Source organism: Lynx canadensis, chromosome X (assembly GCF_007474595.2).
Source record: "Lynx canadensis isolate LIC74 chromosome X, mLynCan4.pri.v2, whole genome shotgun sequence".
NCBI classification, from domain to species: domain Eukaryota; kingdom Metazoa; phylum Chordata; class Mammalia; order Carnivora; family Felidae; genus Lynx; species Lynx canadensis.
The window spans coordinates 38502322-38515262 of NC_044321.2; the positions used below are offsets into that span (position 1 = coordinate 38502322).

Consider the following 12941-nt stretch of genomic DNA (forward strand, 5'->3'; position numbering starts at 1 on the left):
GGGGCTCAGTCGGTTAGGGGTCCAACTTCGACTCAGGTCATGATCTCACAGTTTGTGAGTTCGAGCCCCGCGTCGGGCTCTGTGCTGACGGCTCAGAGCCTGGAACCTGCTTCAGATTCTGTGTCTCCCTCGCTCTCTGCCCCTCCCCCGCTTGCACTCTGTCTCTCGCATTGTCTCAGCAATAAACATTAAACAAAATTTTTTTTTAAAGAAAGAAATGGAGAAGAGATTAGTGGTCGCCAAGAGTCAGAGATATCAGCATGGGGGGTGGGGGAAGGGAGTTGGCAGTTGATGGGAAGGATGTGGGTGGGGGTGGGTGGGGTTATCAAAGGGCAACAGGACAGATCCCTGTGATGATGGAGCTGGTCTGTATCTTCCCTGGCAGGGTGACCACAGCAACCTACACATGTGATGAAACGTATAGACTAAATGCACAGACGCAAATGAGTATAAGTAAAGCTGGGGAAATCTTTTAGCTTCTAATGTTTATTTATTTATTTTGGGGGGGGGCGGAGCGGAGAGAAAGAATCCCAAGCAGACTTCGCACTGTTCGCACAGAGCCCAACATGGTCCTTGAACTCATGGACTGTCAGATCATGACCTGAGCCAAAATCAAGAGTCCGGACGCTTAACCCACTGAGCCACCCAGGCGCCCCGAAGCTGGGGAAATCTTAAGCTCCGTGGGTTATCGGAACGTTACTGTCTGGTTGTGCTATCATACTATAGTTTTTTGCAAAATATTACCAATGGGAAACTGAGTAAAGGGTACACGGGATCCCTCTTAGAACTACACGTGAACTATTATTTCTTAGAACTACACGCGAATCTAGAATTTCCTCAGCAAAAATTTCAATTAACAATAAAACCCAGGAGAGGGTCCACTTCCCTTGGTGACTAGGAAACATCCCACACAGGTGCCTTTGTATAAAGCATGAAGTATGAACATGAACACAGACGAGCAATAAAGGATTTAAGTCTCCCCAAAATGAGATGGAAATAGTCCCATAAATGATAAAACCACCATTTCCGTTTCAACTGCCAAACTCATGTGATGAACAACAGGTAGTCTAACTTAACTGTAAGCCATGTGAACCGACCTGTTCGCCCCCAAAACTCTAGGAACGGTGACCGTGCCCTCCTTGGGGATGAAGCACAGGGTTAGTTTGGCCTTCAGCTGGCCACGCCGGTCACTTTGTCACAGTAGAGCATTTCCAGGTCGAATTCAGGTATCTGAGGGCCTGGTTAATGAGGGAGGGAGTGAAAACGCCCACCTCCTGCTTCCTTATGCTTCGGGGACGCCCTCCCCTCCAGAGCGGGCTCTGCCCTCTCTACGGCTATAGTCACAGGATAAACTTCTCAGGAAGTGGCCCAAGAAATCCCTTTACATTTGCACTCGTGAGGATCTAGAATCCTGTCGTCGGGTGACTGGCCTCTTAAGGCGCCCTGCCTAAATGAATGCTCAGGGGAAAATGTGCGGCTTCCAGAAAAAGCCAAACTGGACGCCAACGAGGAAGAGAGAAGTGTCCCTCTGCATGGCACAACGGGCCACAGGAGAGGCTTTGAGTCACAACTTGTACCTGACATTTTCATGCTCTCCCGGCCGCTTTGTGGAAGCCCATTTAAGCCACAAAAGCCAAGGACTTTCTTCCCCGCTTTATATTTACTGTTGCTAAAATAAGAAATGCTCTGGTCCGCAGCGGAAGACACAAGCAAGAAGCTAATTCCGGAGAGGATTCTCCCAAACTGCGACGATGCCTTCGGGCTTTTAGGCATGGCTGCTACAGGTGGACAGAGGCAATCGACATGCACCTTCTAAGGGTAAGGAAAGGCGACCCGAAGAGCAATCGAGCACAGTCTCTTCGGTCAGCTGAGGAATGTCACAAAAGTTTGTGAGCTCCCCAAAGCTATTATTTACTGCTTTTTGTCTTTCCCAGGTCCAAAAATAGATGGTGAAAAATCAAGTTCCCAATACCCCTTTGGCAAAGGAGACCGTGTGACTCAAGATGTAAGGGGGAAATCTACTGGGGGTGGGGGGTGGGCAACACTTTGTTTTCGGATATAAGAGTCTTTTTGCCTCCCTCTCCTTCCTACTGGACTTGAACATGGTCATGAGAAGTTGTGATGGCTGGAGCTGAAGCAACCACCTGGCAACCATGAGGCCACAGAGCCGGGAAAGCAAAGCCAACCTTCTAATGACAGAACGGAGAGATGAAAAGAGTCTGAGCCCTTCATGACATTCATCAGCCACTGCCCAAACCTAAAACCGCCACACCCCTAGAGTTCTTCCAATGAGAAAAATCGATTTGGCTTAAGCCACTGTGAGTCAGGTATTCTGTCAAGAAGAGAGCCCAAAGGATCTCTTCCAAGTGACACAGCTATAAAGCCCAGAACAGAATACAAAAGCGACCAAAGTTACGTGTTTGATTCCCGAAGAGGCAGAGTGACTCTGATTCCCGAGCCCCAAATGAACAGTTAGGAATAGCGCTGGATATCTCCCATCGGTCTGTCCAGCGATTCCTTGCCACCGATTCCTTTCTTTGGCTATTTATTTTCTAACCATTTTATTGAATTATAGTTTATATACCATAAAGCTCACCCATTTAAAATACACAACTCCTGGAGCCTGTTTCCGATTCTGTGTCTCCCTCTCTCTCTGACCCTCCCCCATTCATGCTCTGTCTCTCTCTGTCCCAAAAATAAATAAACGTTGAAAAAAAAAAATTTAAAAAAAAATAAAATAAAATACACAACTCAATGGAGTTTAACTACAATTACAAAAGTTGTGCAAAGTTAGAAACACTTTCATCATCCCCAAAAGAAACCTCATTCCCATAAGCCCTCACTCCCATTTTATCCCCTCCTCCCCCCCCACCCCCCGGCCCACTGGCCTAGGCAACCAACCACTCATCTACTTTCTGCCTCTACAGATTTGCATATTTTGCACCTGTCACATAAATGGGATCATACAACACGCAGTCCTTTGCATACGGTGTGCAGTGTGTTTGTGAGGTTCACTCATGTCGTAGCACGTGTCAGTAGATTGTTTAAACATTTATTTTGAGAGCACGCAAGAGAGGGAGGGGCAGACGGAGAGGGGAAAAAGAGAATCCCAAGCAGGCTCCACGCTGTCAGCACAGAGCCTAACATGAGGCTTGATCTCATAAACCGGGAGATCAAGAACCTGAGCCAAAATGAAGAGTCGGATGCTTAACTTACTGAGCCCCCCAGGAGCCCCATGTATCATAAGTTTTGTAGCTGAATAATATTCCATTGGATGGATAGGCCACATTTTATTTATCCGTTCATCAGCTGACGGACATCTGGCTTATTTCTACATTTTGACTATTATGAATAATGTTGTTATAAACGTTCACGTTCCCTTTTTTCTTTTTTTGTAGATACAGGTTTTCTTTTCTCTTGGGTATACACCTGGGCGTGCTACATCATATAGTAACTCTAGGTCTACTTTTTATGTTTTATTTATATTTCAGAGAGAGAGAGAGAAAACGCATGACAGAGCATGAGCAGGGGAGGGGCAGAGAGAGACGGAGACAGAATCCGAAGCAGGCTCTGAGCTGTCAGTAGAACCCGACACAGGGCTCAAACCCATGAGCAGCGAGATCATGACCTAACCCGAAGTCGGATGCTTAACTGATAGAGCCACCCAGGCACCCCAGTAACTATCCGTTTCAACTTTTGTCAAACCGCAGACTTTTCCATGGCAGCAACACGATTTTATATTCCTACCAGCAACGCGAGAGGATTCCAGTATCTCCACATCTCTGTCACCAGATGTTGCGGTCTTTTTTTGTTATACCCGTCCTAGGCGGTATAGAGTAATAATAGCTCACCAGGGCTCTGATTTGCATTTTCCTAATGACTACTGATATTGAGCATCTTTCCATGGGTTCACTGGCTATTTGGAAAGGTTTTCTGAAGCAAGGTCTATTCAGATCCTGTGCTCATTTTTAGATATATGGGCTGTAAGTCCCTCATCACATATATACTTTGCAGGTATTTTCTCCCATATTGTAGGCAGCCTTTTTACTTTTTCAGTCGTTTCTTTTGAAGCACAACTTCGGCTATTTATTATAGCAATACTCATGATAGCAAAAGACTGGGGAAAAAATGCAACTACACATCAAAAGGGGACGCGTTGAGTGAACTCTGGTATGTGCACACAACAGAGGACTACGCAGCTGCGAATGGAGTATACACCATTATAATTTGCTGTTTTAAAACAAAAAAAAAATAAAAAAATGGAAGTTTTGGGTTAAGTCACTTATAGAGAGAAGGGGGGAGATAGCAAGATTAAAGGAATAGGGATAAAAGCTGTACTTGTCTAAATGCACCTCACTTTGTAAATTTGACTTTGAAACCCTATAAATGTTTTCGTTTTACACCATAATAAAACAAAGTTCTTAAAGTTAAAAAGCAACAGCAAAACAGAACAAACAAACCTAACTGGGTACTGAGCTGGTGACCTAACCATAATTATCAGGAATCATTTCAGTGACATTAAAACCCACTGGGGCACCTGGGCGGCTCGGTCGGTTAAGCGTCAGACTTCGGCTCAGGTCATGATCTTGTGGTTCGTGAGTTCGAGCCCCACATCGGGCTCTGTGCGGACAACTCAGAGCCTGGAGCCTGCTTCGGATTCCGAGTCTCCCTCTCTCTCTGCCCCTTCCCCGCTCACACTCTGTGTCTCTCTCGGTCTCAAAAATAAACAAACATTAAAAAATTTTTTTTTAAAAAACAATAATTTGGGGCACCTGGGTGGCTCAGTCAGTCAGTTAAGCATCCGACTTTGGCTCAGGTCATAATCTCAAGGTTCACGGGTTTGAGCCCCACGTGGGTTCTATACTGATGGCTCAGAGCCTGGAGCCTGCTTCAGATTTTGTGTCTCCTTCTCTCTCTGCTCCTCCCCTACTCGCACTCTGTCTCTCAAAAATAAATGTTAAAAAAAATAATAATAACTTGACCATACATTCCTAATGTGATATATAAAACAAAAGAACTACAAAGATATCTGAAACCATTTCAAAACTCAAATTGTGAATAATGTTATTATTGATCAGGAACTATTATATGGATGTATATCCTTATGGTAGGATAAAGAAAATAATTATGCTAACATCCTTATGAATCAAGATTCTCAATATAAGTAAAAGATAAATACAGAATCAAAGAAGTTAAATAAAAACCTTATAATCCTTCATTTGCATTGGAAATATCAGTTTGGATTCATGTTGTATTTTATCTGTAAAAATGTATGCATATCTTCTAGCCTTGTTTTAAGAGAATGAAAATTCGAGCCACAGGCTGGGAGACAATATTTGCTAAGCACATATCCAACAATGGACTTGTATCCAGAATGTTTAAAGAACTCTCAAAACTCAGGACACCTGGGTGGCTCAGTCAGCTGAGCATCGAACTCTTGATTTCAGCTCAGGTCATGACCTCCAGGTTGGAAGGTTCGAGCCCCACATTGGACTTTGCGTTGACAGCACAGAGCCTGCTTGGGATCCTGTCTCCCTCTCTCTCTGCCCCGCCTTTACTCAAGCTCTCCCTCTCTCTCTCTCTCTCTCTCTCTCAAAATAAACTTTAAATAAATAAGTCTTAGGCTAGGTTTTTATTCCTATCGCTTTGCCATATGGTTTCAGTAACTTATTTAACACTGTCAATGTGTTTTCATGGTGTAAACAGCATTAATTAAAATGAATTTACAACCTTCATTTAAAGTAAATCAGCTGAGCCTACTTTTTAAAAAAGTAAACCCCATCTCAGATTAAAACCGTTATTGAACAGAAATGTATTATGCTGCCTTATGAAATTTTTTAATGTATAAAAAGGAAAGAAACGTAAGTAAGCTAAGCTTGATCGCGTATTTGCTTTTCAAGAAAAACTGGTCATTTTTAGTTTTAAATAGGAAGGAAAACGACTTTTGCTCATCCCGTATACCACATATCATACCTTACTAGGGCCCTCTACGGTAGAAACTATAAGAGGATTTTTAGGTCTACTTGGATAAGGGAAACAGGGGAAAGAATCAAGTAGGAAATTTTACAGTAAAGAAAAAGCCCCTAAAGTTTCCTCTACGATGCTCCCCACCTTCCATTACAGTTGGCATCCTTTGCGGGAAAGGGAAAACCACACAGAGCAGGTAAGTGGACTGAAATCAACAAATCCACGGAAACTGACTAGGCTTTACAGAGAAGAGACCATTATTACTGGATCATTTCATCAACAATTCATGGATCATGCTATCATACCATGGGCTGTACAAATCACTTGTACACAGGAGTCCCCCCAGAGCTGAAAAGGTAAAAAGACTCAAATCTGGGATGATCACAATGTCTTTGAACTAGATAAAGGTGATCGTCACAAAACATTTGGTGAAGGCATCAAATGCCACTGAATGGTAGGTACACTTTAAAATTGTTAGTGGTTGGGGCGCCTGGGTGGCGCAGTCGGTTAAGCGTCCGACTTCAGCCAGGTCACGATCTCGCGGTCCGGGAGTTCGAGCCCCGTGTCAGGCTCTGGGCTGATGGCTCGGAGCCTGGAGCCTGTTTCCGATTCTGTGTCTCCCTCTCTCTCTGCCCCTCCTCCGTTCATGCTCTGTCTCGCTGTCCCAAAAAATAAATAAACGTTGAAAAAAAAACATTTTAAATTGTTAGTGGTTAATTTTATATGAATTTTACAGCAATTAATAAAAATCTAACTAGGATCTGTTGAGGCTTCCTAAAGGGTAAGAGACTAGATCTGGCCTGGAAGGAAACTGAACATCTGAATTTAAAATAGAGACGACAGGGGCGCCTGGGTGGTTCAGTCAGTTAAGTGTCCAGTTTCAGCTCAGGTCATGATCTCATGGTTCAGGAGTTCGAGCCCCACGTCAGGCTCTGTGCTGACGGCTCGGAGCTTGGAGCCTGCTTCGGATTCTGTCTCCCTCTCTTTCTGTCCCTCCCCCACTCACACTCTGTCTCAAAAATAAACATTAAAATAAAAAAAATAAAAAAATAAAAAAAACAAAAAACAGAGACAAGAGAGGCACCTGAGTGGCTCAGCTGGTTGAGTGCCCGGCTTCCGCTCAGGTCATGATCCCACCGTTCGTTAGTTTAAGCCCCACATCAGGCTCCCTGCTGTCAGCACAGAGCCCACTTTGGATCTTCTGTCCCCCCTCACTACCCCTCCCCCTGCTTGTGCTCTCTCAAAAATAAGCATTTGAAAAATTAAAATAAAATAGAGGCAAGAACTGTGGAGACCGGTCTAATGAGAGAGTATTTCCCACTCTTTAACCACAATAACAAACAGGTTTTAGTGCAACCCAGTTCACACGCACACGTGTTACAGAAGCAAAAGTTCATGAAACAATACTGAACTGTTCCCATGCATCATGCACTACTCATGATTTTTTATTCTTTTCTAGTCCATTTTGTTTTGTTTTGTTTTTAAATGCTGGTCACGATTCATTAAATTGGCCTTATAACGTGACTGGCAAACTCCAATGGGCTTGGCGTCAGGTTGAGGGGTTTGCACCTGATGTAGTTTATTTTAAGGCAATCGAATTGACCACGAAGACCATAACCAGGAAATCTGTAAGCAGAACTCTGGATCGGGAAAACCCTCCACCTTGTGAATAAAGTGATTGTTTTACTATTATCTTTGTCATTGAGCTAAATTTTAATGGATTTATCTAACATCACATGATGAAGTCAATATGTATACTAGGTATTATGCCTAGTGTGCCCTTCAGCTGTTTTTTATGTGGCTAGTAAATTTCCCCAAGGTGATTTCCTTATAGATTAGTAAATAGGCGTATATTAGTCTAGGTAAAAATAAACTTCAAGATATTGGCCACACCCTTTCGTAAGAGAGGCAGGGAGATTCTGAATTTGTTTCATTCTGCTGTGAATTCCAATAATTTTGTTTTTCTTCTTAAGGAAGCAGTTGCTTCACCACCAATTAGAAATGGACTATTTACAACAAACCCTCCCCAGATGGTAGCAAGATAGCTTCACACAAAAAACACAAAGTGTACTCATTATTCATTAGGGGCATTCAGGATCAGCTATACAAACATCTGTCCAAAATTCCGTGGAAAAGATTTTCAGCTCTGGCTGGAAATGTCCTTTTTAAGACCCTATTATTTTGAACAATATACCTGGAATTCTCTTAGCTCAAAATAAACCCAGCCTGTAAATTGTTGGAAAAATATACCGTGGGTCTGGAATTTAGCTGTGACCTTTCCCTAAGGTTTTCAATTAGTTCACATCCGAACAATTTCAATGTCATCAATGTGCACAAATGCATATATTTTAGAAATACTTCTCGTATTTCAGAGAAAGAAATATAGGATGCACATCACCTAGCTGTGGGCAGCAATCAATTGCTCACGACTGACTACCAGCAGCTAATTAAGGGGAGAAACAAATTCCTTTTTTAATTTCTAAGAAAAGCAGGGAAAGTTAGCTTGTGTTAGAATTTTAAACCCAAACAACCAGTAATTATGCTATCTCCGGGAGGCCAAGGTTTTTCTCTTGACAATTGAATTCAGCACGCAAGACTCTGTAATAGGCAAGAGGTGGGGACTGATTAAAAACAGGGTGGAGGAGGGGGCGGATTTGGCTCTACTGACTTTTTGACCATTCTAGGCACCACACAATGTCTGATCTTTTAAGTACAACTTTTTAAAATAACCACTTTTTGACAACACAATCCGTACCAAGGTTAGTGTAACAATTTTTTTTTTTAATTTTTTTTTTTTTCAACATTTATTTTTGGGACAGAGAGAGACAGAGCATGAACCGGGGAGGGGCAGAGAGAGAGGGAGACACAGAATCGGAAACAGGCTCCAGGCTCTGAGCCATCCGCCCAGAGCCAGACGCGGGGCTCGAACTCACGGACCGCGAGATCGTGACCTGGCTGAAGTCGGACGCTTAACCGACTGCGCCACCCAGGCGCCCCACAATTTTTTTTTTTTTTTTAATGCAGCCATCTGATTTGGACACAGACAAGGACGCCCAATATACAAATACTGATTTGTTAAATGACAGCCCGAGGTACCTAGTAAGTATACGGTCATTCCCTAAGACGCGCGCGCGCCCGCGCGAGCTCGCACGCACAAGCTCCTACTGGTCTGAGGCATCAAGTAAATACTTTTTTTCAAATACACTCGCGCATCTAGAAGCGGACCCACGTGTATTTGGATCCCTATGGCAGAGAAGTAGAGAAACTGTTAAAAAGACAAGACAGCAGGCCCTAAATGGAGCCGATCATGCTAAGCCCCAGGTCACGAACTGAAACTTAACTTACAGTTTGGGCTATCCCAGAAAGAGAATCTTAAACCAGCCAATCATGAATCTCCCGATCCGCACTAGTTAGGTTATCTGCCACCCCGTAAAAAGAAAATAACTTAATGGTAACCAATTCAATTTTTGCCTAGTATAATGTTCCCCTTCTGCCTATGAAACGTCTTGGTTTTGCCGGGACAGCTCTTCGGAGCTCTTTTCTGTCTGCTCAACTGGATGCTGTCCATTCATGAATCGCTGAATAAAGCCAGTAAGATCTTACAACTTAACTCAATTGAATTGTATCCTTTAACAAATGGTTCTGGGTCAACTGAATATCCATATGGGAAAAAATACAACCTGACCCCCTACTTCTTTTCTCTCTCTTTCTCTCTCTCTCTCTCTCTCACACACACACACACACACACACACACGGACACATTTTTACTAGTTAGATTAGAAATCTAAATGTCAAAGGTAAGGGGCACCTGGGTGGCTCAGTCGATTAAGTGTCCAACTCTCAGTTTCAGCTCAGGTCACGATCTCCAGGTTTTGAGAGTTCGAGCCCCGTGTCGGGCTCTGCACTGACAGTGCAGAGCCTCCTTGGGATTCTCTCTGTCCCCGACCCTCCTCTGCTCGCGCTGTTTGTGTCTCTCTCAAAAATAAATGGACAAACACAAAACTAGATAAATAAATGTGAAAGGTAAAAACACAATTTCCAATAGATAACACAGAAAAATACCATGAACTTGGCATAAGGAGCAATTTCTTCAAGAGTTAGCAAAAACCACTAATCTAAAGGAAAAATTACTCATCAAACACACCACTAAGTAAGTGAAAACGCCAACCACAGACAAGAGGTTTGCAACACAGATGTCTGACAGAAAGAGTCCTACCGAAAACCTATAGAAGTAAAAAAAAAAAGGGGGGGGGGGAGGGAGGGGAGAGGCAACCTAGTAGAAAATTAGACAAGACATACACAGACATTACACAAAAGAGAAATGACCAATAAAGGTGTAGATTCATGCTCAAGTTCCTTAGGAATCAGGTTGGGTGCAGACGGATACTACAGTTTCGCTACACTCGCCGATCAAAATAAGTAAAACGTGAAAGACCAACAATATCGAGTGTTAGAATGTGGAGAGACAGGAACATAAAACGCCAGTGGATATTTAAAACGGCAGACGCACTTTGATAGTGTGTACTAAAGCTGAACGGATAAAAACCGTATGATCTAGCGACTGTACCAACAGACGTGAACAACCTCTTAATAACCCCAAACATACCAAATCTCTTCTCAAGACTAAAAGGAGTATATAAATGTCATACTCACACAATGGAATACTAAAGAGCAATGAAAATGTGCAAATGACCTCCACAGACAGCCGCATAAACAAATCTCACAAACAATACTGAGCTTCAAAAAACTCAAGTCACAAAAGGACACCAGACATTTATGAAAAGCAAACAAAACTTAACTATAGGCACGGGCAGCCAGGATGGTTAACTCTGGACAGTAGGAAAGGGGTAATGACCAGAAAGGGGGATACGTAGGGTTGCCACGTAAAACATAAGATGTTCAGGGGCGCCTGGGTGGCTCAGTCGGTTAAGCATCCGACTCTCCATTTCGGCTCAGGTTATGATCTCGCGGTTCAGGAGTTCGAGCCCCGCATCCGGCTCTGCGCTGACAGTGTAGAGCCTGCTTGGGATTCTCTTGCGCTCTCTCTGCTCCCCTCCTGCTCATGCATGCACCTGCTCGTGTGTGTGTGCGCGCACGCTCTCTCTAATAAACTTAAAAATACACATATATAAGATGTTCAGTTAAATTTGAATTTGACACAAAAATAATCTTTTAGTAGAAGCAGGTCCCATGCAGTATCGGGGACATATATTTGAATTTGCTAAATCCAGCAACGCCCGGTGAGGGAGAGGCTTTTGGAATACTAGTAATATTTTGTTTCTTGAGGTTCGTTTTGTGATCATCCCATTACTTACAATTTTTATCAAAATTACTCTGACACAGCCTGCTTCTTTACTTCTGGAATTTTTTTTTTTCATGCCCTGCCTCTCTGGGGTCTGTCTTACCTGTGTGGCTGGCTTCCTCTCAGCAAAGGGCAATGCTAGGCTGGAAGGCCAGCCCCTACCCCCTCAGCCAAAAAAAAAAAAAAAAAAAAATGCACAAACCAGGGCAAGCTGGTCCGGCCAACTGACCCGTGGAGATCAGAATCCGGTGGCCCGAAGCTCCAAAGAAAACTGGGACTTGAAGGACCAACAACTTGGAAACAGACACTTCCGAATCCATAAAGTCAAAAGGGTTTATCTCGCTTTGAAATGAACGCCTCCCAATTCTAAACAAAGAGAAAAACACCTCCAAGCTTGGATGCTTCCCGCTATAAAGTTTAGGATCAAATTTCACAGGCCGGTGGAATAAACCGTTTCCTACTTGTCCCCGGCAGCCTCAGAGCGCCAGGTTTCTTCGCTTTAGTAACAGTAACTGTGTTTCTTTCACACAGGGTATATTAAAGTCAGCGCCTAGGCACCTAGGCTGTGAAGCCAGGCTGCCTGGAAGAAACCCAATTTCACACTGAAACTGGGTAGCTCCGGCCTGTGAGTGAGTGACTCATCGCTCTGTGCCTCGGTTTCTTCAACTGTAAAATGGGAATAAAGATTTGATGCTACGCATCAAATGGCGCGTCGGGTGACTAAAGGACAACACCTGGCACTCCTTAAATGCGTAACGATGATTGTTATCACCGTCACCACCACTGGCTACCTTGGCGGGTCCTGCCAAATAAAGACTCTCCTTAAGTATCTAATGTAGTTAAAGCATCCAGATGCCAGTGGAGAGACGGGGAAGGGGACGCAGAGAGTAAGGGTTTCACCAGCCTACAAAGTTTGGTGCGAGTTGTGCCCAATCCACAGGTCGAACAGCAGCGGGAGGGCTGAGTAGGGTCCGGGGAGGTGACCACACCTGGGCCCCAGATTCTGGCCAGGACCTCTGACCTCGGGCGCCCTCACTACTCACATTGCGGTTGAAGCTGTTGCCAGGCAGCAGCGGCAGGGCCATGGCTCTCGGCGTCCGAGGATTAAGGGGCCGAGAAGACGGGGTCCTGCAGGTAGCGGCAGCGTAGTTTAAAACCCCCTTCGTTACCTAGAAACGGTAGGCGGCGTCACGGAAGGAGGAGGAGCTGCAGCAGGCGGGAGCCCTGCGGGAGCGGTAGGGGCGGGGCCGGGCGGAATGGGGCGGGGCCGGGGCGGGGCCGGGCTGGAGGCTTCGCGCGCGCTCCTCCTCCCCCGCCCACCCTCACCCACCCAGCTGAGAGCAGGTCCCAGAGGCTTTGCTCTTCACACGTGCTGTGCGCACAAAGACTGAGACCCGCACCGCCCAACCCCCCCCCCCCGCCCGCTGCTTTCTCGTTTAACCCCTTAATAGAGCTCAGGCTCCTCCGACGCTAACCCCATTGTGTTGCCATTTGCTTATTTAATTTAGTTCAAGCACAAGAAGACTGCAGAAAACAATGGGACATCCGTGTGCTCACGGAAATGCGACACCACTTAATGTTACATTGACATCAGCTTTTGTTTTGCAGTTAAAACGCTCGAGAAGAATCCAAAACCACACCCTCCACCCCCACCCCATGAAAACCCATTCAG

At 44.6% G+C, this 12941-nt stretch overlaps 1 protein-coding gene across 1 annotated transcript in view; it reads right to left on the reverse strand.

Annotated features, from left to right (window-relative positions):
* EFHC2 (EF-hand domain containing 2) overlaps positions 1–12432 on the reverse strand; it is a 179059-nt gene extending 166627 nt beyond the window's left edge. Inside the window, exon 1 of the mRNA XM_030304654.2 lies at positions 12313–12432. Coding sequence (XP_030160514.1) covers positions 12313–12354 — 42 coding nt within the window. The 5' untranslated portion in view covers positions 12355–12432. The remainder of the gene's footprint in view (positions 1–12312) is intronic.
* Positions 12433–12941: the final 509 nt, after the last annotated feature.